The following is an 18722-nucleotide window of genomic DNA, read 5'->3' as shown; positions in this document are numbered from 1 at the left end:
GCAGATCCAGAGGGATCCCTGCCCCTCCTTGCTGTGTTTGGTGCTCAACAACCTCGGAGCCACCTGGCTCAACCCCTCTGCAAATCCCTTCACCCCAGGAGTTCTCTCTGGTGCTCCCAAATTTCAGCACCTTCATGTCCCAGCCTACAGCCGCCACCTCCTGCCCTCCCCTCCCAGGTGAGCCCCTGAGCCAAAACCTGGAAGGAAACGGGGCTGCAAAATTTCTGTTACCTGCAGAGGGACGAAGAGCTGGGAAGGCAGTGCTGGGAGGTTTCCTGTGACCATCCCCTTCCTGCTGGGAGCAGCCACGTCACGGGACAAAGGGAGGGAATGAGGAGGTTGGAAACAGGAGCTCTAAACATTGCTCCCTGCAGAGGTGGACCTTGACCCAAAGGCCAACTGCTTGAAAAATCCCGGGAAAATAATCTGGATTTTTCCCTTTACAAGGGAAAGTTGGCTTTATGTTCTGGTTTAAAGCTCCCACTGAAGAATCCAGGATATCCCTGGAGAAGAGGGGCTGTCCAAGCAGCCACAGCAGCCTCCCACCTCCCTGCCAATGCACAGGGAATCTTGCCTCCAAGATAATTTTCTGACATGCAAAATAAATAAAATAATCTTTGTCCTGTGGGGTAAATATCAAGGAGTTCAAAGTCTTCAGTTGTTTAGGAAGAAGCTTGTGACAGACAACATGTGAGCCCCATGATCATCCCAAGAAACAGAGACAACATTTACAGGATGGCAATATATTGGTGAGTTGCTGTAGGGAGATTCCAACAAAAACAGGTTAAAAGCAGGAATTCCCTGCAGGATCGGTTTGGATCTCTGGAACTGCACATTTCTCCACTCCAGTTAAGATGTGAGTAAATCTGAGCTAAAAGCAATAAATCCATTAATATTTACAGCTCTGGACTTTCATCTGCTGGATGACTTTCAGTGGAGAGCCGTGGAGCAGCGGTGCCTGTTGGGATACCTGGATGTGGGAACACCTCTCACTCAGAGTGTTTCCATATGGTTTAACCTCTGGTTTAGCTCAGGCTCACTGAAATTTGAGCACAGAAAAGGAGAAAGTCCCTGGAGAGAAGACATTTTTCAATTGTGAATGTTTTGCTGAGTATTTGCGGCACCAGCGCTCACTTAGGGGGAAATCTGAGGCCTGGAGTGTCATTTCCTGATGGCAAAATGGTTTCCTGGAGCAGGGAAGTTGTGGTTTGGGTCTGACAACTCCACTTCCCCAAGAGAGATTTAGTCTAGGACCAACAGGTCGGAGATTAGGATTAAGTGCAGGGTAGGAACCCAAATATCCAGCTTGGGATGGTTTTGTGTTCAGCTCCTCAGTGGCTGCAGACAAGGACTCCTGAGCTGCTCCCAACATCCAGAGAGGGATTTCCCTACATGTTGGCCATGGTGATGGAGTTGAAGTAGCTCAGCAAGTCCTCCATGGTGAAGTCCAGGGCAATCCCTGCTCCTGCATAGCAGCGTTGGATGAGCTCCTCAAACTCTCGGTACTGCCGGATGAATCCCTGCTCCATGGCCTGCCACACCACCTGGAAAACCAAAAACCCCATCCCATGGCCTGCCACACCACCTGGAAAACCAAAAACCCGGCTCCATGGCCTGCCACACCACCTGGAAAACCAAAAACCCCATCCCATGGCCTGCCACACCACCTGGAAAACCAAAAACCCCATCCCATGGCCTGCCACACCACCTGGAAAACCAAAAACCCCATCCCATGGCCTGCCACACCACCTGGAAAACCAAAAACCCCATCCCATGGCCTGCCACACCACTGGAAAAGCAGAACCCTGCTCCATGGCCTGCCACACCACCTGGAAAACCAAAAACCCCATCCCATGGCCTGCCACACCACCTGGAAAACCAAAAACCCCATCCCATGGCCTGCCACACCACTGGAAAAGCAGAACCCTGCTCCATGGCCTGCCACACCACCTGGAAAACCAAAAACCCTGCTCCATGGGCTGCCCACCACCTGGAAAAGCAGAACCCTGCTCCATGGACTACCACACCACCTGGAAAACCAAAAACCCTGCTCCATGGGCTGCCCACCACCTGGAAAAGCAGAACCCTGCTCCATGGCCTAGCACACCACCTGGAAAACCAAAAACCCCATCCCATGGCCTGCCACACCACCTGGAAAACCAAAAATCCTACTCCATGGCCTGCCACACCACCTGGAAAACCAAAAACCCCATCCCATGGCCTGCCACACCACCTGGAAAAGCAGAACCCTGCTCCATGGGCTGCCACACCACCTGGAAAAGCAAACCTCAGCCCCTTCCCCTGCCCCTGCAGCCATCCAGGCAGTGCAGTCCTGAACCCCAACCATCCCACTCCGGTTACCGGCAGCAGATTTTCCTCAGGGGACAGATGTTTGTGGATTGTCCTGTAGAGGGTCTCCAGGGCCCTTTTGACTTCCTTGCCAGGATATTTTTCGATGACTTTCCGCAGTTCCTGCTTGCTGTAGGCCAGCTGGAAGCTGAGCTCCTCTTCCTTCACCCCCTGAGCCAGGCGGGCTTTCACCCCCTCGAAGAAATTCTGGGAAGGGAAGGGAAGGGAAGGGAAGGGAAGGGAAGGGAAGGGAAGGGAAGGGAAGGGAAGGGAAGGGAAGGAGACATTCCATGAGGAGCCATCCCAAGGTGGATTCCTGCACCAGGGCTAACACCTGAGTGCTGCCCTCAGTTCCCATGTCTAATTCAGTTGAAATGAAGAATTTAAGGATGTTTAATGCAGTGCTGGAGATTTTTATCCTCCAGGAAAGCAGAACATAGGGAATTTCATGGTTCTCTCCCCTCCCTGCTCAACAAGAAGCATCCCTAAGGGTTGCAGGCCCATGGAGCAATGGGACTGCTGGAAAATCCCTCCAGTTCCTTGGTGCTCCCCCCAGTTTTCTCCCCACAGAGGGTCTGGAGCCAGAGGTGGGGAAGGGGGATCCCAGAACCTGCAGAGGTGTAAAGCAAAACCTGAATTTTCTCAGTTCTCCTGACATCTGTGCCAGAGCTGGACAGGACACTCCACATCTGCTGTAAAACAAAGGAATAATCCCTTCCTTCATCCTCCTGTCACTTCATACAGCCCAAGAATCTGTTTGACTATTCCTGCTGCAACTTGGCTGTGGAGAAATACCCTAAATCCCAAGGATTTTGAGTTCCCAAATGTATGAATTGTTTCCAAGAACCAGGAATTGGCCTCTGCAATATTTACACCTCTTTGCACCTCCTCTTGGTGAAGAAAAACTGGGAGAGCTGGAGAAGGCCATGCCAGGATTTTCAGGTGCTCTCATATCTCACTCACTTTGTTGTGAGCAATAAAATGATCTTTTCCCTTGGGAAAGGGAGGGTTTGAAGCCATAGCAGAGCTCAGGTAGCACAAGACACAGAACTGATTTTCCAGCCAAGCCAACAAATGTTTGACAGCAAGGACTGGAAACAAATTGGAAGTAACAGGTCCCATAAATAATTCCAGCTGAGCTCCATCTGGGAGACATTTTAGGGAGAGGGAAGGAGCGGAAGAGCTGCAGCCTCGGGAAGGAGGGAATGTCTGTTTGAGTTAGCAGAGCCAGATGCTCTTAGCTCAGTTAACAAAGCAGCCACTTGGGAAGTGTTGGATGGATCAGCCCAGGCAGCTGTGAAAAAAGAGCTGGGATCTGCCAGATGTCGGCACGCAACCGGAATGGGGATGGGAACAAACTGGGAGCAAACTGGGAAAAAACTGGGAACAAACTGGGAAAAAACTGGGAAAAACTGGGAGCAAACTGGGAATAAACTGGGAAAAACTGGGAATAAACTGGGAGAAAATTGGGAAAAAACTGGGAACAAACTGGGAGCAAACTGGGAACAAATTGGGAACAAACTGGGAACAAACTGGAAGCAAACTGGGAGCAAACTACAAACAAACTTGTAACAAACTGGGAATAAACTGGGAACAAACTGGGAACAAACTGGGAACAAACTGGGAACAAGCTCCCCAGCAATGCTTTGGAATTCTGCCCCCCATATCTTGGTTCACCATTTGGAAATGGGCACAGGGACAAGGCAGCAGGAAAATGAAAAAACCCACACCTGGTTTGGATTGTCAGAAGAGGGAGTGGGAAAGGCTTCCCTGGGGAAGGGAGGGCTGAGCACATTGTCTGGATATCAGGAACTTTTCCAGTGAGAACAAGCTGGGATGGTCAATCACACCTGCCCAGGGGTGTGATGGAGTCCCACCACTGGAGCTTTCGGGATGGCACTGGACAGGGAGCTACAGAATCTCATCCAAGCAGTGAAGTTTGCACTGGGTGATCCTTTGGGATCCCTTCAGCCTGGGATTCTGTGGTGCTGCTGAGGTGGGACTGCACAGCCAGACCCAGCAGTGGTCAGGGAAGGGAGCACTGGACAGGGCATTCCATATCTGCTGTAGGACAAGGGAATAATCCCTTCCTTCATCCTCCTGTCTCTTCATACAGCCCAAGAATCTTTTGGGCTATTCCTGCTGCAATTTTGCTGTGGAGAAATACCCTAAGTCCTAAGGATTTAGAGTTCCTAAATGTACAAATTGTTCCCAAGAAACAGGAATGGGCTCCTGCACTATTCACACCCCTTTGCACCTTCCCTTGGTGTCTGTGCTCAAACAGGGAGAGCTGGAGGAGGCCATGCCAGGATTTTGGGAATCCCTGAGCAGAATGAAATCCAGGTGCTCTCATATCCTGTGACAGCAAAGTAACATAATCCCAGACTGGATCCAGGGCAGGGAGATTTGAACACCAGTTAGTCCAGAGTTTTGGGAAGAGCCCTTGGAGGCCCAGGCCAGGGTCCTGTGCTCACCTTGAGGCTCTCCAGGGGCTGGCCCACATAAGTGGTGATGTATTTCTCCATGTGCTCCCTGCACCTTTGCTTGGCTTCTCTCTTCTTGCCCTCCAGGCAGGGGATGTTCCTTTGGCACAGGAACTTGTGGATGTGGTGGAAATTTTCCATCATCACCATATCTGTGTTCACCTTCAGGTTGGCTGAGGAGAGGCTGCTGACTGGGAGGGAAGGAGGGAGTCAGGTGTGGAGAGAAGCCTCTGCAGGCTCTCAGGAGGGATGTGCCTTTGGGATGGTTCATTTGAACCATCTGACCTCAGAGGGAGTCATTATAACACGAATCCTGATCCCTGTCCATGATTCCGTGCCTGACCTGCTTCCCTGCCAACATTCCTGCAGCCTGGCATGGTCCATGGATTGTTGTCCATGTCCATGGATTTATGGGTCACCCCAGGCTCACCCACAGGTGGGAGCTGCCCCTCTGCACCACCTCCTGATCTGTGGTCAGAGCTGGGAATTCTGCAGCCCCTCGGGTCCTCTCCAGGCAGGAAAACAGGATATTTCCACTGACAGCAAGCTGAAGGCTCCAGCTGGGACAACACAGGGATCTACGGGAAGCTCCCCACCCCACTCTCCCAACCTCTCTCTCCCTACCAACACACCTTGGTGGTTTTGGGGGAGTTTTTCTGGCTCCCAAGACCTTGTAAGAGGAGACTGATCTGTGAGGAGCTCTCCCTCCACAGTGGGGCAGGAGATGTTGGAACTGGATCCAAAGCTGAGCCTTGTGTGTAAGCTGAGCCCTGTCACCCCCCTGGGGCCATCCCCCTGTGACAGAGCACCCAGAATTTGCCTGGTGCTCCCAGGACCTTGCTCAGGGAAAGGGGTTTGAGGTGCAGGCTCAGGGGACAGGCAGCTCCCACCCTGCCACACCTGGAATGTGCAGAGAGATTTCAGTGCCAGGGACAGGCAGCTCTCCCTGCCCTGGTGGCCCAGCTGGTCACTCCTGCAGCTGCAGGGGGACATTTCCTGCCCAGAGCACCCAGCCTTGGCACTCACTGCTGCTGAAGACGCTGCTGGCCAGCCTGAGCTGGGCCCTGTCCAGCTCCCCCCGGCGCTGGGATGTCTGGAGCATCTCCTCAGAGAGGGCCACCAGCTCCTGGAAGCGGCTGACACAGGGCAGGATCCCCCCTCTGGTCCTGCTGGCAGGCTTGGCCTCCTCCATCTCCTTGCACAAGGTCCCCTGAGAATGACACAGAGGTGACACTGTCAGATCTGGCCTCGTTTGGAGGAGCACAGGCCAGGAAACAAGGCAAGGAACTGGGTTTGGGAGGGCTTTGCCATTGACAATGCCTTCTGCAATGCCAAAGGATGTGACACCCCCTGTTGGAGGCTGACATGGAGCTGTGCCATTGCTCAGGGAGCTTTGGGGTCCCCATCCCTGGAGGTGTCCAAGGAACACCTGGATGTGGCACTCAGAGCTCTGGGCTGGGGACAAGCTGGGGATCAGGCACAGCTTGGACTCAGTGATGGTGGAGGTCTTCTCCAGCCTCCATGGTTTTGTTTGGAAGTTTTTGGAAGAGGTCAAACATCCCTCAGGTATGTTGGGCTCCCTCCCACCATGGACACTCACGATGAATTTGTTGAAGTTGCTCTTGGCCAGGAGCAGCACATTCCCCAGGAGGGTGTGGAGGAAGGACGAGGGGGGAGCTGAGGAAGGGCCCCGGGTCCCCAGCACGGAGTCACTCAGGGTCACCAGGACCTGCAGGCAGCCCAGGGGCTGAACCTTGCTGCAGACATCCAGAAATGCCCTCAGCTCTGGCTCCAGGCAGCTGAAGATCTCACTCAGCAGATGGGCTGTGGCTTCTTTGGGCCTTGAAAACCAAACCAAACCATGGGAAAGGTCAGGAATTAACTGGGAGGGGACACTTCAGCCTGTGTCCTGTCAGGGGACTCAGGGTATCCCTGCCCCCACATACTGGCTCTGGCTCTTGGTGCAAGGAGGGTCCTCTGGAGGTGCCGTGGGCTCTCCTGCCTTAGTGGCAGATCCCTGAAAGAAGATTAGAGTGGAAATTATCAAAGGATCCCAGAGTGGTTTGGGATGGACCCCAAACACCCTGCCCTGGGCAGGGACCCCTTCCACTGTCCCAGGTTGCTCCAAGCTCTGTCCAACCTGGCCTTGGACACTTCCAGGGATCCAAGGACAGACACAGCTGCTCTGGGAATTCTATCCCAGCACCTCCCCACCCTCACAGGGAGGAATTCCTCCCCAATATTCCACCTAAACCCACAAAATGATGATTTGTCTGCTCTCCCTCAGCCAGGAAAATGAGCTCTGGATTTATTTCTGCTGCCTCTTGTTTAATGCTTGGAGACCCCTGGTTTTCCTGGAGCTGTGAATTAAATTCCATTTCATTCTCCTCTTAAGCATCCCCACTGCTGGTTCCTGGAGGATGGGAGCCCAGGAGAGCCCAGGTACCCCACGGATGAGCCAGGCTGGGAAATGGGCCTGGAGAGGGCACGGTGCTCACCCTCACCTCCAGCTCCACGGAGTCACAGCTGAGGCAGAAGAATTCCTGCAGGAATTGCTGCTCCGAGGTGCAGAGGGGCTGCAGCTCGCTCAGCACCTGCTCCAACACCTGCTGAGAAACACCCAGGGTCTGGGAACCCTCTGGGACTCACCGGGGACACCGGAGCAGCTCCGTGTCCACTGAGGGGACATGGGGAGCACAGGGAGCGCCTCAGGCTCTGCCCAGGGAGGGACAAGGAACCCCTGAGGAGCCCTCAGCTCCTTACCCTGCACATGCTGCCCCTGGCCAGGGCGTCCTCCTGCCTGTCCCTGCTCCAGGGGAGGCTCCACCGGGGCTGCCTGATCCCTGTTGGCTTCTCCCACGTTTCCTGCAGACCTGCACAGGTGGGGGATGTCAGAAACCGCCTCCTTCTGGGATTCTCCAGCTCCTGGAGTCATGGATAGTTAAAGTCCTAAATGTCTCTTTTTATGTCTGACCTCATGCATGAATTGATCTTTTCCAGTTGCATTCAGATAAATGGGAGATGCAGATGAAATTCCCATTTTTTTATCTGCCTTCTCACTTGTTTCTCCCTCTTTTTCATTATTTTTGTTTCATTAAACTGCCTTTTGATTTCACTGATTGAGGTGTTTATCCCTTTGCTGCCTTGTGCTTACTCCTGACAGCTGGGTTGGTGAAAATCCCAGGGGATAAGAGAAGAGATCAGCACAAAAACCTGCAAAAGCCTCAGGAAAATTGTTTGGTGCTTAATTTTGATTGTAAATTGCCATAAAAAAATATCCAGGGGAGGTGGGAATGGCTTTTTCTCAAAAAATGCCCTTTTAAAATTAAAATCTTTCACCTGGAAATAAAAATATTTCTCCAACATTGGCAGTTTTAGCACTGGGGGCTTGGCCTGAGTGGAAAAGTTGAAAAAAATCCTTTGAAAGATATGTTTAAAAAACATTTTTCTACTCCCTGAAAGGAATCAGTGGGGAAACATCCAGATTATTTCCTAATTATTTCCAGAAATAGGAATCATTCCCCTATTCCAAAGGTTCTGGGGGAGTCAGGTCACCTCTCCATCAATCACAGTAACTCAAATATTTCTATTTGAGACACTCCCTGAAGGGTTTTCCCTTTGGGAAGGATTTGGGAGCTCCATGCTCAGCAGGGATGAGGGATGAGCCAGCCCTGCTCACGACCTCAGCCTTGCTAAAACCAGGACTAAATGAAGGAGCTGCTTCCTGGCCTTTTTCTCACCATTTCATTATAATTTCACCAGCTGGAAAGTGGCAAAACCAGGAAAAAATAAATCCTCCAACAGCAAATGGGAAAGAATTTAACAAGCCTGCAGAAAATGGAATGGCAAAATGAGAAAGGACTTAATTACTGGCCCCTAATTAATTATAAACAGCTCGAGGTTGCCTTCTAAACTCACTCTCCTGTCACATAAGGCAAGAAATCAGCAGGTGGTGCCATAAATAAAATCTTTTATGAGGGCAGGGAATCAACCCAAAAAATTTACTGGGATAATCAGGACAAAAGAAATGGCCTGGAGACCCGGACTGGAATATTTTACAGCAGGGATGAGGGGAGTTTGACAGCAGGGATAAGGGATGTTTTGGGGCAGGGATGAGGGGTGTTTGACAGCAGGATGAGGAATGTTTTGGGGCAGGAATGAAGGATGTTTTGGGGCAGGGATAAGGGATTTTTGACAGCAGGATGAGGGATATTTTCCAGCAGGGATGAGAGATGTTTTGGGGCAGGGAAGAGGGGTGTTTCCAGCAGGGATGAGGGATGTTTTGGGGCAGGGATGAGGGATGTTTTGGGGCAGGGATGAGGGAAGTTTTGGGGCAGGGATGAGGGATTTTTTCCAGCAGGGATGAGGGATATTTTCCAGCAGGGATGAGGGATGTTTTGGGGCAGGGATGAGGGGTGTTTCCAGCAGGGATGAGGGATGTTTTGGGGCAGGGATGAGGGAAGTTTTGGGGCAGTGATAAGGGATATTTTCCAGCAGGGATGAGGGGTGTTTTGGGGCAGGGATGAGGGATGTTTTGGGGCAGGGATAAAGGATGTTTTTGGGCAGGGATGAGGGAAGTTTTTGGACAGGGATGAGGGGTGTTTTGGGGCAGGGATGAGGGGTGTTTGGGGCAGGGATGAGGGATATTTTCCAGCAGGGATGAGGGGGGTTTTGGGGTAGGAATGAGGGAAGTTTTGGGGAAGGGATGAGGGAAGTTTTTGGGCAGGTTTCCTCACAGCCCGGCCTCCATCCATGAGCAGGAAGGACCTTGGCTGAGGTTCCTGCACAAGTTCAGCAGAGGCAGAGCTGCCCTGCAAACCCTCCCGGCTGGGTCAGCCAGCTCTGCAGGAACATTGCAGCTGCAGGAGGAGGCTCCGGGAGCAGGGACAGCCCTGGGGCCGCCTCCTGCAGCGTGTGCAGCACCCTGGAGAGCCACCCCGGGAATTCTGGCCTGTCCCGGGGCTGGGAAGGGGTCACCTTGCCCTGCAGAGGAGGGGGATGCTGTGCCCCTGCTCTGCTGCAGAGACGGCACAGGGAGCTCGCCTGGGACGCCGCCAGCCCCGGGGAAGGTGCCACCTCTGTGGGCACAAATTGCTAAAAATTCCCCCTTTTCTCACGAACTGTGAGGTTGTTCCAATGCTGTGCTCACATCAAGGATGGGCTCAACAGCCCCTGGGCTTCCTGCCTGTCCCAGACCTGTCCTCATCCTCTGGAGCAGAGTGGGGACATCCCAGGACAACAAAATTCACCCTGTCCTGCCCGTGGAGCAGCCCCAGTGCTGGGCAGACACTTTGGGCTGATTTCTACTGGAGCAGGAACACCTTGTAGCCTTCCAAGGGTTTTCCCCTGGGGTTTAATCCCTCCTGGTTTACAGGCTCGTGTAGGATTTAAAGATGGATAAAATACTGGAAGGAAATCCCAGTTTAATGTTTATGGAAGGGGATGGGGCAGACTGGCTGCCACCCACGCCCTGCACCACCTGTTGTTTAATTTAACAACTTTATTCCCATAAATGGCCCAGTAGTGCCCATTTAGGTGCCATTAGGACTATTTAGGTGAAATTTTCCTCCTTTTCTCCCCGGACTGCTGTGCAGGTATTTGTGTGAGCACTCCCCATCCTGCTTTGATCCCAGGGTTTGAGGTCCCCTGTTTTCCCAGCAGCTGAGTGTCTTTCCCAGGGGCAGTGATGCTGGGCAGGAGGAGCTGGTGGTGGGGATGTTTTTGGTGTGAGGAACCCCAAAAGTGGGAGCCACCAACCCCATTCCCTTCCTTCAGCTTCATCCCCTGGCTTGGGATCTGGACACTGGTGCTGAAGGAAGTGCAGAGCTGGAAGTGCTGACTCTGATGAACAAAACACACCAGGCTGACCTTCAAACTGGGCCAAACTGGCCTGGAAATTTCCATTACAGCCCTTTGTTTTGATGAGGGAAAATGTGACTTGTGGGCCATAAAAAATTTCCAGAGGAGACAGATCAGTTTCTCTTTTTATCTTCAGAAACACCTGACTGGAATATTTTGAGTCAGACCCAGCGATTTTGGTGGAAATGAGCACCTTGGGACAGCAGGGCCTGGCAGTCAGCTCACTGTGAAATCATTCCATAAACAGTGCTGTGAATTCCCTCTGTCTCCTGGGACAGGCTTCCCCCTGCAGGGGAAAGTGTCTGGGGAATCTTGCATGAAAGATGGACCAGGCTTTAGAGAATCCTAAAATCACAGAATGCTTTGGGCTGGGGGTGACCAAAAAATCACCTCATTCCACCCTGCTACCAGCAGGGACACCTTCCACTCACTATCCCAGCTTGCTCCAAGCCTGTCTGACATGGTCTGGAACACTTCCAGGGATGGGGGATTTACAGGTTCTTCCTGGAGCCTTCTCCAGGCTGAACAGCCCCAGATCCCTCAGCGTGGCCTCACAGGAGAGGAGCTCCAGCCCCTGGAGCAGGTGCATGCAAGGGAAGGGAAAACCTGGTGGGGTTTTTCAGGAGGTAATGGTGGAGTGGGAATCTTTAAGAGCCAGGGAGAAGGGAGCTGACAACAGGTTTTGTTTTCCAGGCTTTTCTACATCCCCCTCTCTCTCCTGTGGCTGCCTGGAACACGATCCCAGCCACCACTCTGTCATTCCTGAGCCCTGCACAGGGAAGGACACAAAGCTCCAGCTCTGAGGAGCAGCTGAACAAAAGTGGGGAATTCATGGGGCTGAGGCTCTCCCCAGCACTGCCTGGTGTGGAGCAGGGCTGGCTTTTCCCTCCCTGCCACCTGCAGAGCCAGGAAACAAAGCCCTGGAGCAAGCCTGGGAAGCCACCTGTGCTGGAGGTGACTGTCACCATCCCTAGGTGCCAAACCCTGCCCAGCAGCACCGAGGGCACATTTTGAACCACTCACTTCCTTTTCTTCTTCCTGACAGGGACATCTTGGCCTGCTCAAAAAGGGCTCTGATTTCCCGCTCGTAGAGCCTGCCAAGGTTCTGGGAATACACCTGGAATGGGGAGGAAAGGCCAGGTAAGAGCAAAAAGTCCAAATCTGGGCATTACAGACCTTTCACTTCAGCACAACGCTGGCATCCCCCAGTTTCCTGTTGGACACAGAGCTCCAGGCTGGCTGGACATCCCCAGAAGCTCTGGAAGCTCAGGTGAGAGCCAGGTCCCACCAGGAACTCCCCACTGACCTGGCTGCTCCCAGGGAAGGTTTGCAGTGCTTGCTGAGGGTCTCAGCCCTACCTTGGGGAGGTCCCAGAACAGAGCAGGGTTGGTGCTCCTCAGCCAGGCCATCAGGGGGGCGTAGGGCAGCAGCTCCTCGTGGTGGGGTCTGTGGCTTGGGGCAGCCATGGTGCCAGTGGGGGCACCAAGAGCAGGGGCCTGGGAATTGCCCTGAAGGGAGAGAAATGACAGAAAAAATCCACATAAAACAGCCTTGAAAATCTGCTGGGACACTGCACCTGCAGAGCTGTGCAGGTGGGATTGGAGTGGGGCAGGTTCAGAGCAGATCCAGATGGAAAAGTTTGCTCAGGGATGTGCCCAGCCAAGGTCTGCAAATCTCCAAGGATGGCAATCCCACAGCTCCTTCCCAGCTCCCTTCTCAGAACTGCTACTTGGAACTGAACACTAAGGATTTAAAGAAGTAAGGATTTGGGAATTGCTCCTTTCCACAGAAGGAAATCTCTGGGATTGCTGCCCACAGGGGTCTTGTCCATCAAATCATTTAAACAGCCAGATCAGTGCTGGAAGGTGTTAATCAAAGGATCACAGGATTGGGGTTTACCCTGGGATTTTAGGTTACAAACAGATTAACAACCCCCAAAATAAAATAAGAAAACCCAAACAAAAAATCTCCAGGCCTGAGGATTTAAGGAATGCCACCAGAGGGATTTTGGGAACATGGATTGCTCCTACATCCCTGGAAAATTAACCTGAGGACTGAGGGACAATGACAAAGGGAAGGTGTGTGTGAAGATCTCTTTGGAGAGACAATTTGGGACAATCCTGTCACAGCAGCATCTCCTGCACCACTGGCCCAACCTCCCCAGAATATTCCAATTTCCCAGGATTTCAGGCTGCCATGAAGAGTGGAGCCCACCTGCAGCTCGAAGATGTTGGTGATGTGGCTGATGAAGGAGCTCTCAAAGTTCTGCTTGAGGGTTTCAAACAGGATCAGCTGCTCAGCCACTGCCTGCAGCTTCCGGTAACCTCGGGGGGAAAAAAAGATATTTTGGGATTTGGGGGGATCTGGGGGAGCTGCAGACCCACACCCCTCAGAAAACTGGGAACTCAGGAAGAAGTCCTGAGATAAATCCAAAACGGCAAAAGCTTTCCTGTGGTACCAAGGAAATACAGACAAAGAGTGGAAAATAAAAAATAAAAATAATCCATGAGTCCAGCCTCAGCCAAGGAGACACGCCCAGTGTGACCACAAGGAAAACTTGGGATTTCCTGCCAGGATCCCTGCACACTTCCAGGGATCCAGAAACTGCTCCATCCTGCCACAATGAGCTGCTGTTTTCCACAGACAGCACCAGCCAGGATTTCCAGCCACAGCTTCCCCAGCTCCTTTCCGAGCTCCAAGAGGTGCCCGCCCCTGGCAGGGAGATCCCGTGGGAGGAATCCCTGCTCCTACTCACAGGGGTGGATGGGGAGGTCCAGGCAGGAGGACAGAGCCTGCGCTGCAGCCGTGCAGGCTCCGATGGCCGCGGGGCTGGACAGATCCACCCGGCTCAGGGCAGCACAGTGATCCCTGCTCAGCTGCAGCTGGCTCTGCAACACAGCCAGGGCACAGCTAAACACAGCTAAACACAGCCTAACACAGCTAAACACAGACAGAGAGCACAGCTAAACACAGCCTAACACAGCTAAACACAGCCTAACACAGCTAAACACAGACAGAGAGCACAGCTAAACACAGCCAAACACAGCCAAACACAGCCTAACACAGCCTAACACAGCCAAACACAGCCAAACACAGCCAAACACAGCCAAACACAGCCAAACACAGCCAAACACAGCCAAACACAGCCTAACACAGCCTAACACAGCCTAACACAGCCTAACACAGCCTAACCCAGCCAGAGCACAGCTAAACACAGCTAACACAACTAAACCCAGCCAAACACAGGCAGAGCACAGCTAAACACAGCCAGAGAACACAGCTAAACACAGCCAAACACAGCTAAACACATCTAAACACAGACAGAGAGCACAGCTAAACACAGCTAAACACAGCCAAACACAGCTAAACACATCTAAACACAGCCAGGGCACAGCTAAACACAGCCAGACACAGCTAAACACAGCCTAACACAGCTAAACACAGCCAGAGCACAGCTAAACACAGCCAGAGAGGACAGCTAAACACAGCTAATACAGACAAACACAGCTAAACACAGCCTAACACAGCTAAACACAGCCTAACACAGCTAAACACAGCCAGAGCACAGCTAAACACAGCCAGAGCACAGCTAAACACAGCCAGAGCACAGCTAAACACAGCCAGAGAACACAGCCACAGCTAACACAGACAAACACAGCTAACACAGCTAAACACAGCCAGAGAGCACAGCTAAACACAGCCTAACACAGCCAGAGCATAGCTAAACACAGCTAAACACAGCCAGAGCACAGCTAAACACAGCTAAACATAGCCAAACACAGCCAAACACAGCCAGAGCACAGCTAAACACAGCCTAACACAGACAAACACAGCCAAAAACAGCTAAACACAGCCACAGAGCATGGCTCACACACAGAGCACAGCTCACACACAGCCAGCCCCTCATCCCTGCCATTGCATCCCTTCCCATCCCTTTCCATCCCCTCCCATCCCATCCCTTCCCTTCTCATCCCTTCCCAGCCCCTCAACCCTCCCATTGCTTCCCATTGCTTCCCTTCCCTTCCCATCCCACTGGGAATTCTGCTGGCTGGGACTGCCCAGTGCTGCCCTCAGCAGCAGCTGCTGTGTCCATCAGGAAATCCATGGAAGTCCCCATGAAAACCAGTGTTCAGCTCAGGAACAGCTGCAGTGGTGCCCGAGGAAGGCCTGGTGTTGCAAGCTCTGCCTCTAATTAATTGATTAGTTCATTAATTGTTGGTTTTGTATTCCCAGGTCATGGTTATTTAATCAGCTTTGTCATTCCTAGTCCTGCCCTGGAAAAGGCCTTTCAGAGACCCCTCTGGGCCATGGTGAGGGTCCTGCACATCCCAGCTCTTCTCTGTCCATCCTCACCTTGCAGCACCATCCCCATTTCCCAGCCAGAGGAGCTCCACAGCCCTTGCAGACAATCAGAGCTCTCAGTGTTTAAAATTCCCTGGAAGTTTTTCCCAGCAGATTCACCAGCTGAAGATTAATGTCCTGGCAAGCCCACGCACCGTGAGGAACAGGATCTCATCCATCAGCCTGCTCCTGTTGGAGGCCAGGCGGTGCAGCAGGGAGCTTTCCCGGTGGATGTGATCCATCTGCTGCCTCACAGCCCCCAGCAGCTCCTCACACACCTGCAGGGTCTCCTCCACCCTGCCCACCTCAGCCAGGGCCTCGTCAAGGGTGCCCATCAGCTGGGCCAGCTGCTGCTCTGAGGAGAGGATGGCGTGGAGGTTGGCCTGTGGGAAGCAGGAGCAGAGGGATTCAGAGCTTGGCAGGGATGTGTCACCATCCTGGGCTCCAATGTCCTGTCCCTCACTCTCCTGAGGCACGGCAGGGACCGTGTCGCTGTGACCCGCAGGATGTTGGTGGAAGTGCCACTGTCCCACCTTGGCCAAATGCCACCTGCATGTCCCCAAAGCCAGGGCACACAGAACCCTGCCTTGGGCAAGGCGTCCCCTCAGGGCACTTCCAGCTGCCCCAGCAAGCAAATTCCTGGGGAGTGTCCAGGAAAATCTGGCCATGAGCAGAAAAATCTCCGTCGGTCCAGAGAGGCCACCAAGCCCTGCTGGATGTGTGCCCTGGGAAGGTGTCACTGCAGGGAGTGTCCAACCCTCCCCTCCACAAGTGGTGGAGTCCCCTGAGCACCTGAGTGTCCACCCCAAAGATTTCAGAGAATCCCAGTCTGGTTTGGAGTGGGAAGGGACCTTAAAGCTCTTCCCATTCCACCCCATGGGCAGGGACACCTCCCAATGTCCCAGGCTGCTCCCAGCCCCAGTGTCCAGCCTGGCCTTGGGCACTGCCAGGGATCCAGGGGCAGCCCCAGCTGCTCTGGGCACCTGTGCCAGGGCCTGCCCACCCTGCCAGGGAACAATTCCCAATTCCCAATATCCCATCCATCCCTGCCCCCTGGCAGTGGGAGCCATTCCCTGTGTCCTGTCCCTCCATCCTTGTCCCCAGTCCCTCTGCAGCTCTCCTGGAGCCCCTTCAGGCCCTACAAGGGCTCCCCTCTCCAGGTGGACACCCCCAGCTCTCCCATCCTCTCTAACCATGGACACTCATCTCCAAAAGCACCAGCCATGCTCCAAATTCTGCTTCCCTGCCACACCCAGGGACCCCATCCCATCCCACCAGCTCTGCCCAGAGTTTCCCATTTATTAATTGCTCTTTAATTAGAGCCAGAAGCCTCCCCCACGCCTGTCCCTGCCAGTCCTTCAGGCTGTCACCCCAGGGAGCATCCCCGGTGACATTGATGGGACAGGGCTGTGGGAAGGGGCTCTCTAGAGGCTCCAGGAACAGGAATAAAATCCAGCCACAGCACAGAGCTGCTGGGAGCTGCCTGCAGTTCCACATGTGCTGGGATCCTGGAATTCTGCAGGAATATCAATGTCCAAATCAGAGCCTTTGGCCTCCCGGTGTCCCGGCCGTGCTGTCCTGCCCTTTGGAGAAATCAACTTTTCCTTGCTGCCAGTGCAGGGATTTCTGTGATTCCCAGAACAGCTGGGTTAGAGGAGGGTGATTAATATGGGAGAGAAAGCCAAGGTGCTATCACTGGGATGTGGGGAAAACATTGAAATGGATGCATGTGCTGGTCTAACTTGCTGGGATTAATAACATTTAATATTGGAGATTAAGGCTCGGAAATGGAAATGTTCATTAATTAATTTGTATTAGAGGGAAGTCACATTTATTCATTAGAGGGCATTAAAATAATGTATTCAACGGTGCCTTTCATCTCAAAAAACTTAATAAAGATGTATTTGTTGCTCTCCCAGGGTGTTTTACAGCTGGGAACAGTCAAAAAGTGCCTGAATTCCTTGCCAGGAGCTGGCAGGAACAAACCTCAGGAGTTTGGGCTTCCAGATTAACTTCCAAGTGTAATAAATCATATATGGGAATACAGCAGACTCTGCAGCTAAAGGAGGTTCGATTTAGGGTTTGTGGTTTCTTGTATGGTTTAAGATATTTCCTTTGGCTTATTTTTTCCCCTTTTCCTTGGCTACCAACCATAAAATCCCAGATATTTTAGCAGAAGATAAGTGCTCAAAGCAGCTTTCCTAGGTTTTTTGTTCCAGCACTTAAAGGAGAAATTTCCTCTGCAGAAATGCAATAAATCACAGCAACCCCAATGGAGTCAGTAAAGCTCAGTAGTCAAAAGCCATGGAATGGTTGGGGTTGGAAAGGACCTTAAAGCCCATCCAGTTCCATCCACCCAGGGGTGGGAGCCAGGGATACTGAAGGATCCTCTTCCAGGGGACCCTTGAGCTCCTTGGTTTCATTTCCTCCTTTCCCTTCCAAATCCATGGAAAACCACAGAATCCTGGAAAGGTTTGGGACAGGAGGGACCTTAAAGCCCATTTTGTTCCAACACCTCCCACCATCCCAGGCTGCCCCAAGCCCCATCCAACCTGGCCTTGGACACTTCCAGGGATCCAGGGGCAGCCGCAGCTGCTCTGGGCACCCTGTGCCAGGGCTTCCCCATCCTCACCAGGAATTCTGGAAATATCCTGTGCCTTTTTCACTGGCCCTTCCTACTGGTTTATATTTTCCTTTTCAATCTCCTTCCAGCTCTGTTTCATTTTTCTCCCCTTTTCACACTCCCTGAATCCTGCTGTTCCTTCTGTAGGGACACCTTTTGTCCCTTCCCCTTCCTCAGCCAGCCCCAGAGCACCCCACAGTCAGACCCTTCCCTTCCCAAACCTTCCCTTCCCTTCCCAAACCTTCCCAAACCTTCCCTTCCCAAACCTTCCTGAACCTTCCCTTCTGGAACCTTTCCTGAACCTTCCCAGAACCTTCCCAGAACCTTCCCAGAACTTCCCTTCCCTGAACTTCCCTGAATTTTCCATTCCCCTTCCCTTTCCTCCCGGAATTTCTCCCAGAGCAGCTGATGCCCAGAGACTCAGCCCCTCCTTCCAGGCCCCTCCATGGCTCTGTTACCTCCTCCAGCTCCCGCAGCTCCCGATCCAGGTGCTCGGCAAAGGCCACGGAGCGGCTCAGCAGGGGCTCCTCGTGCTCCTCCAGCAGCGCCAGCACAGCCATGGCCTCTGCTGGGCCCAGCCCCTCCTGCAAGGTGCCCAGCCCCTCCTGCAGCTCAGCCTCTGCCCGTTCCTGCCCGTCCTGCTGCATCCCCGGGGCACAGCTCTCTCTCAGGATTTTTCCTGGGCAAGGCAGTGAGAAGCACAGAGAGAAGAAGAGTGTGGTGGTGTTTGAGGGTCCCCAGGACGAGGGAAGGGATGAGAATCTTGACTCCATGTTTTTGAAGGCTGATTGATTATTTTACGATATGTATTATATTAAAAGAAAATTATATACTAAAACTATACTAAAAAAAAAGAAAAGAGACATCAGAAGGCCAGCAAAGAATTGTGACCATGTTCACAGGGGTCCAAGGATGAGGGAAGAGATGAGGATCTGACTCCATGTTTCAGAAGGCTGATTTATTATTTTATGATATATTTTATATTAAAACTATACTAAAAGAATAGAAGAAAGGATTTCATCAGAAGGCTGGCTAAGAATAGAAAAAGAAAGAATCATAACAAAGGA

At 52.6% G+C, this 18722-nt stretch overlaps 1 protein-coding gene across 1 annotated transcript; it reads right to left on the bottom strand.

Annotated features, from left to right (window-relative positions):
* Nucleotides 1-464: 464 nt before the first annotated feature.
* Nucleotides 465-18317, bottom strand: LOC139597439 (exocyst complex component 1-like). The gene is made up of 14 exons (XM_071442791.1): nt 18114-18317; nt 15188-15415; nt 13447-13579; nt 12906-13015; nt 12050-12199; nt 11715-11808; nt 7596-7705; nt 7337-7438; nt 6779-6849; nt 6433-6673; nt 5859-6042; nt 4824-5023; nt 2362-2556; nt 465-1544 (listed from the first exon to the last, which is right to left on the bottom strand). Exons 1-14 carry the CDS (start codon nt 18300-18302, stop codon nt 1389-1391), a joined length of 2163 nt encoding a protein of 720 aa, XP_071298892.1. The 5' UTR covers nt 18303-18317; the 3' UTR covers nt 465-1388.
* Between the last annotated feature and the right edge of the window lie 405 nt (nt 18318-18722).

Source organism: Agelaius tricolor, unplaced genomic scaffold (genome assembly GCF_023055355.1).
Source record: "Agelaius tricolor isolate 1412-34295 unplaced genomic scaffold, bAgeTri1.0.p SCAF_17, whole genome shotgun sequence".
Taxonomy (NCBI): domain Eukaryota; kingdom Metazoa; phylum Chordata; class Aves; order Passeriformes; family Icteridae; genus Agelaius; species Agelaius tricolor.
This window is presented reverse-complemented; position numbering and strand designations above follow the sequence as displayed.

Bases quoted from the DNA above. Each gene is read 5' to 3' on its own strand.
- LOC139597439 (XM_071442791.1), bottom strand. From the start codon at position 18,302: ATGCAGCAGGACGGGCAGGAACGGGCAGAGGCTGAGCTGCAGGAGGGG. The intron at 13,016-13,446 runs GTGAGTAGGAGC...TTTCCCCCCGAG, and splicing joins GGACCTCCCCATCCACCCCT to GTTACCGGAAGCTGCAGGCA. The intron at 6,850-7,336 runs GTGAGGGTGAGC...ATCTTCTTTCAG, and splicing joins GTGACTCCGTGGAGCTGGAG to GGATCTGCCACTAAGGCAGG.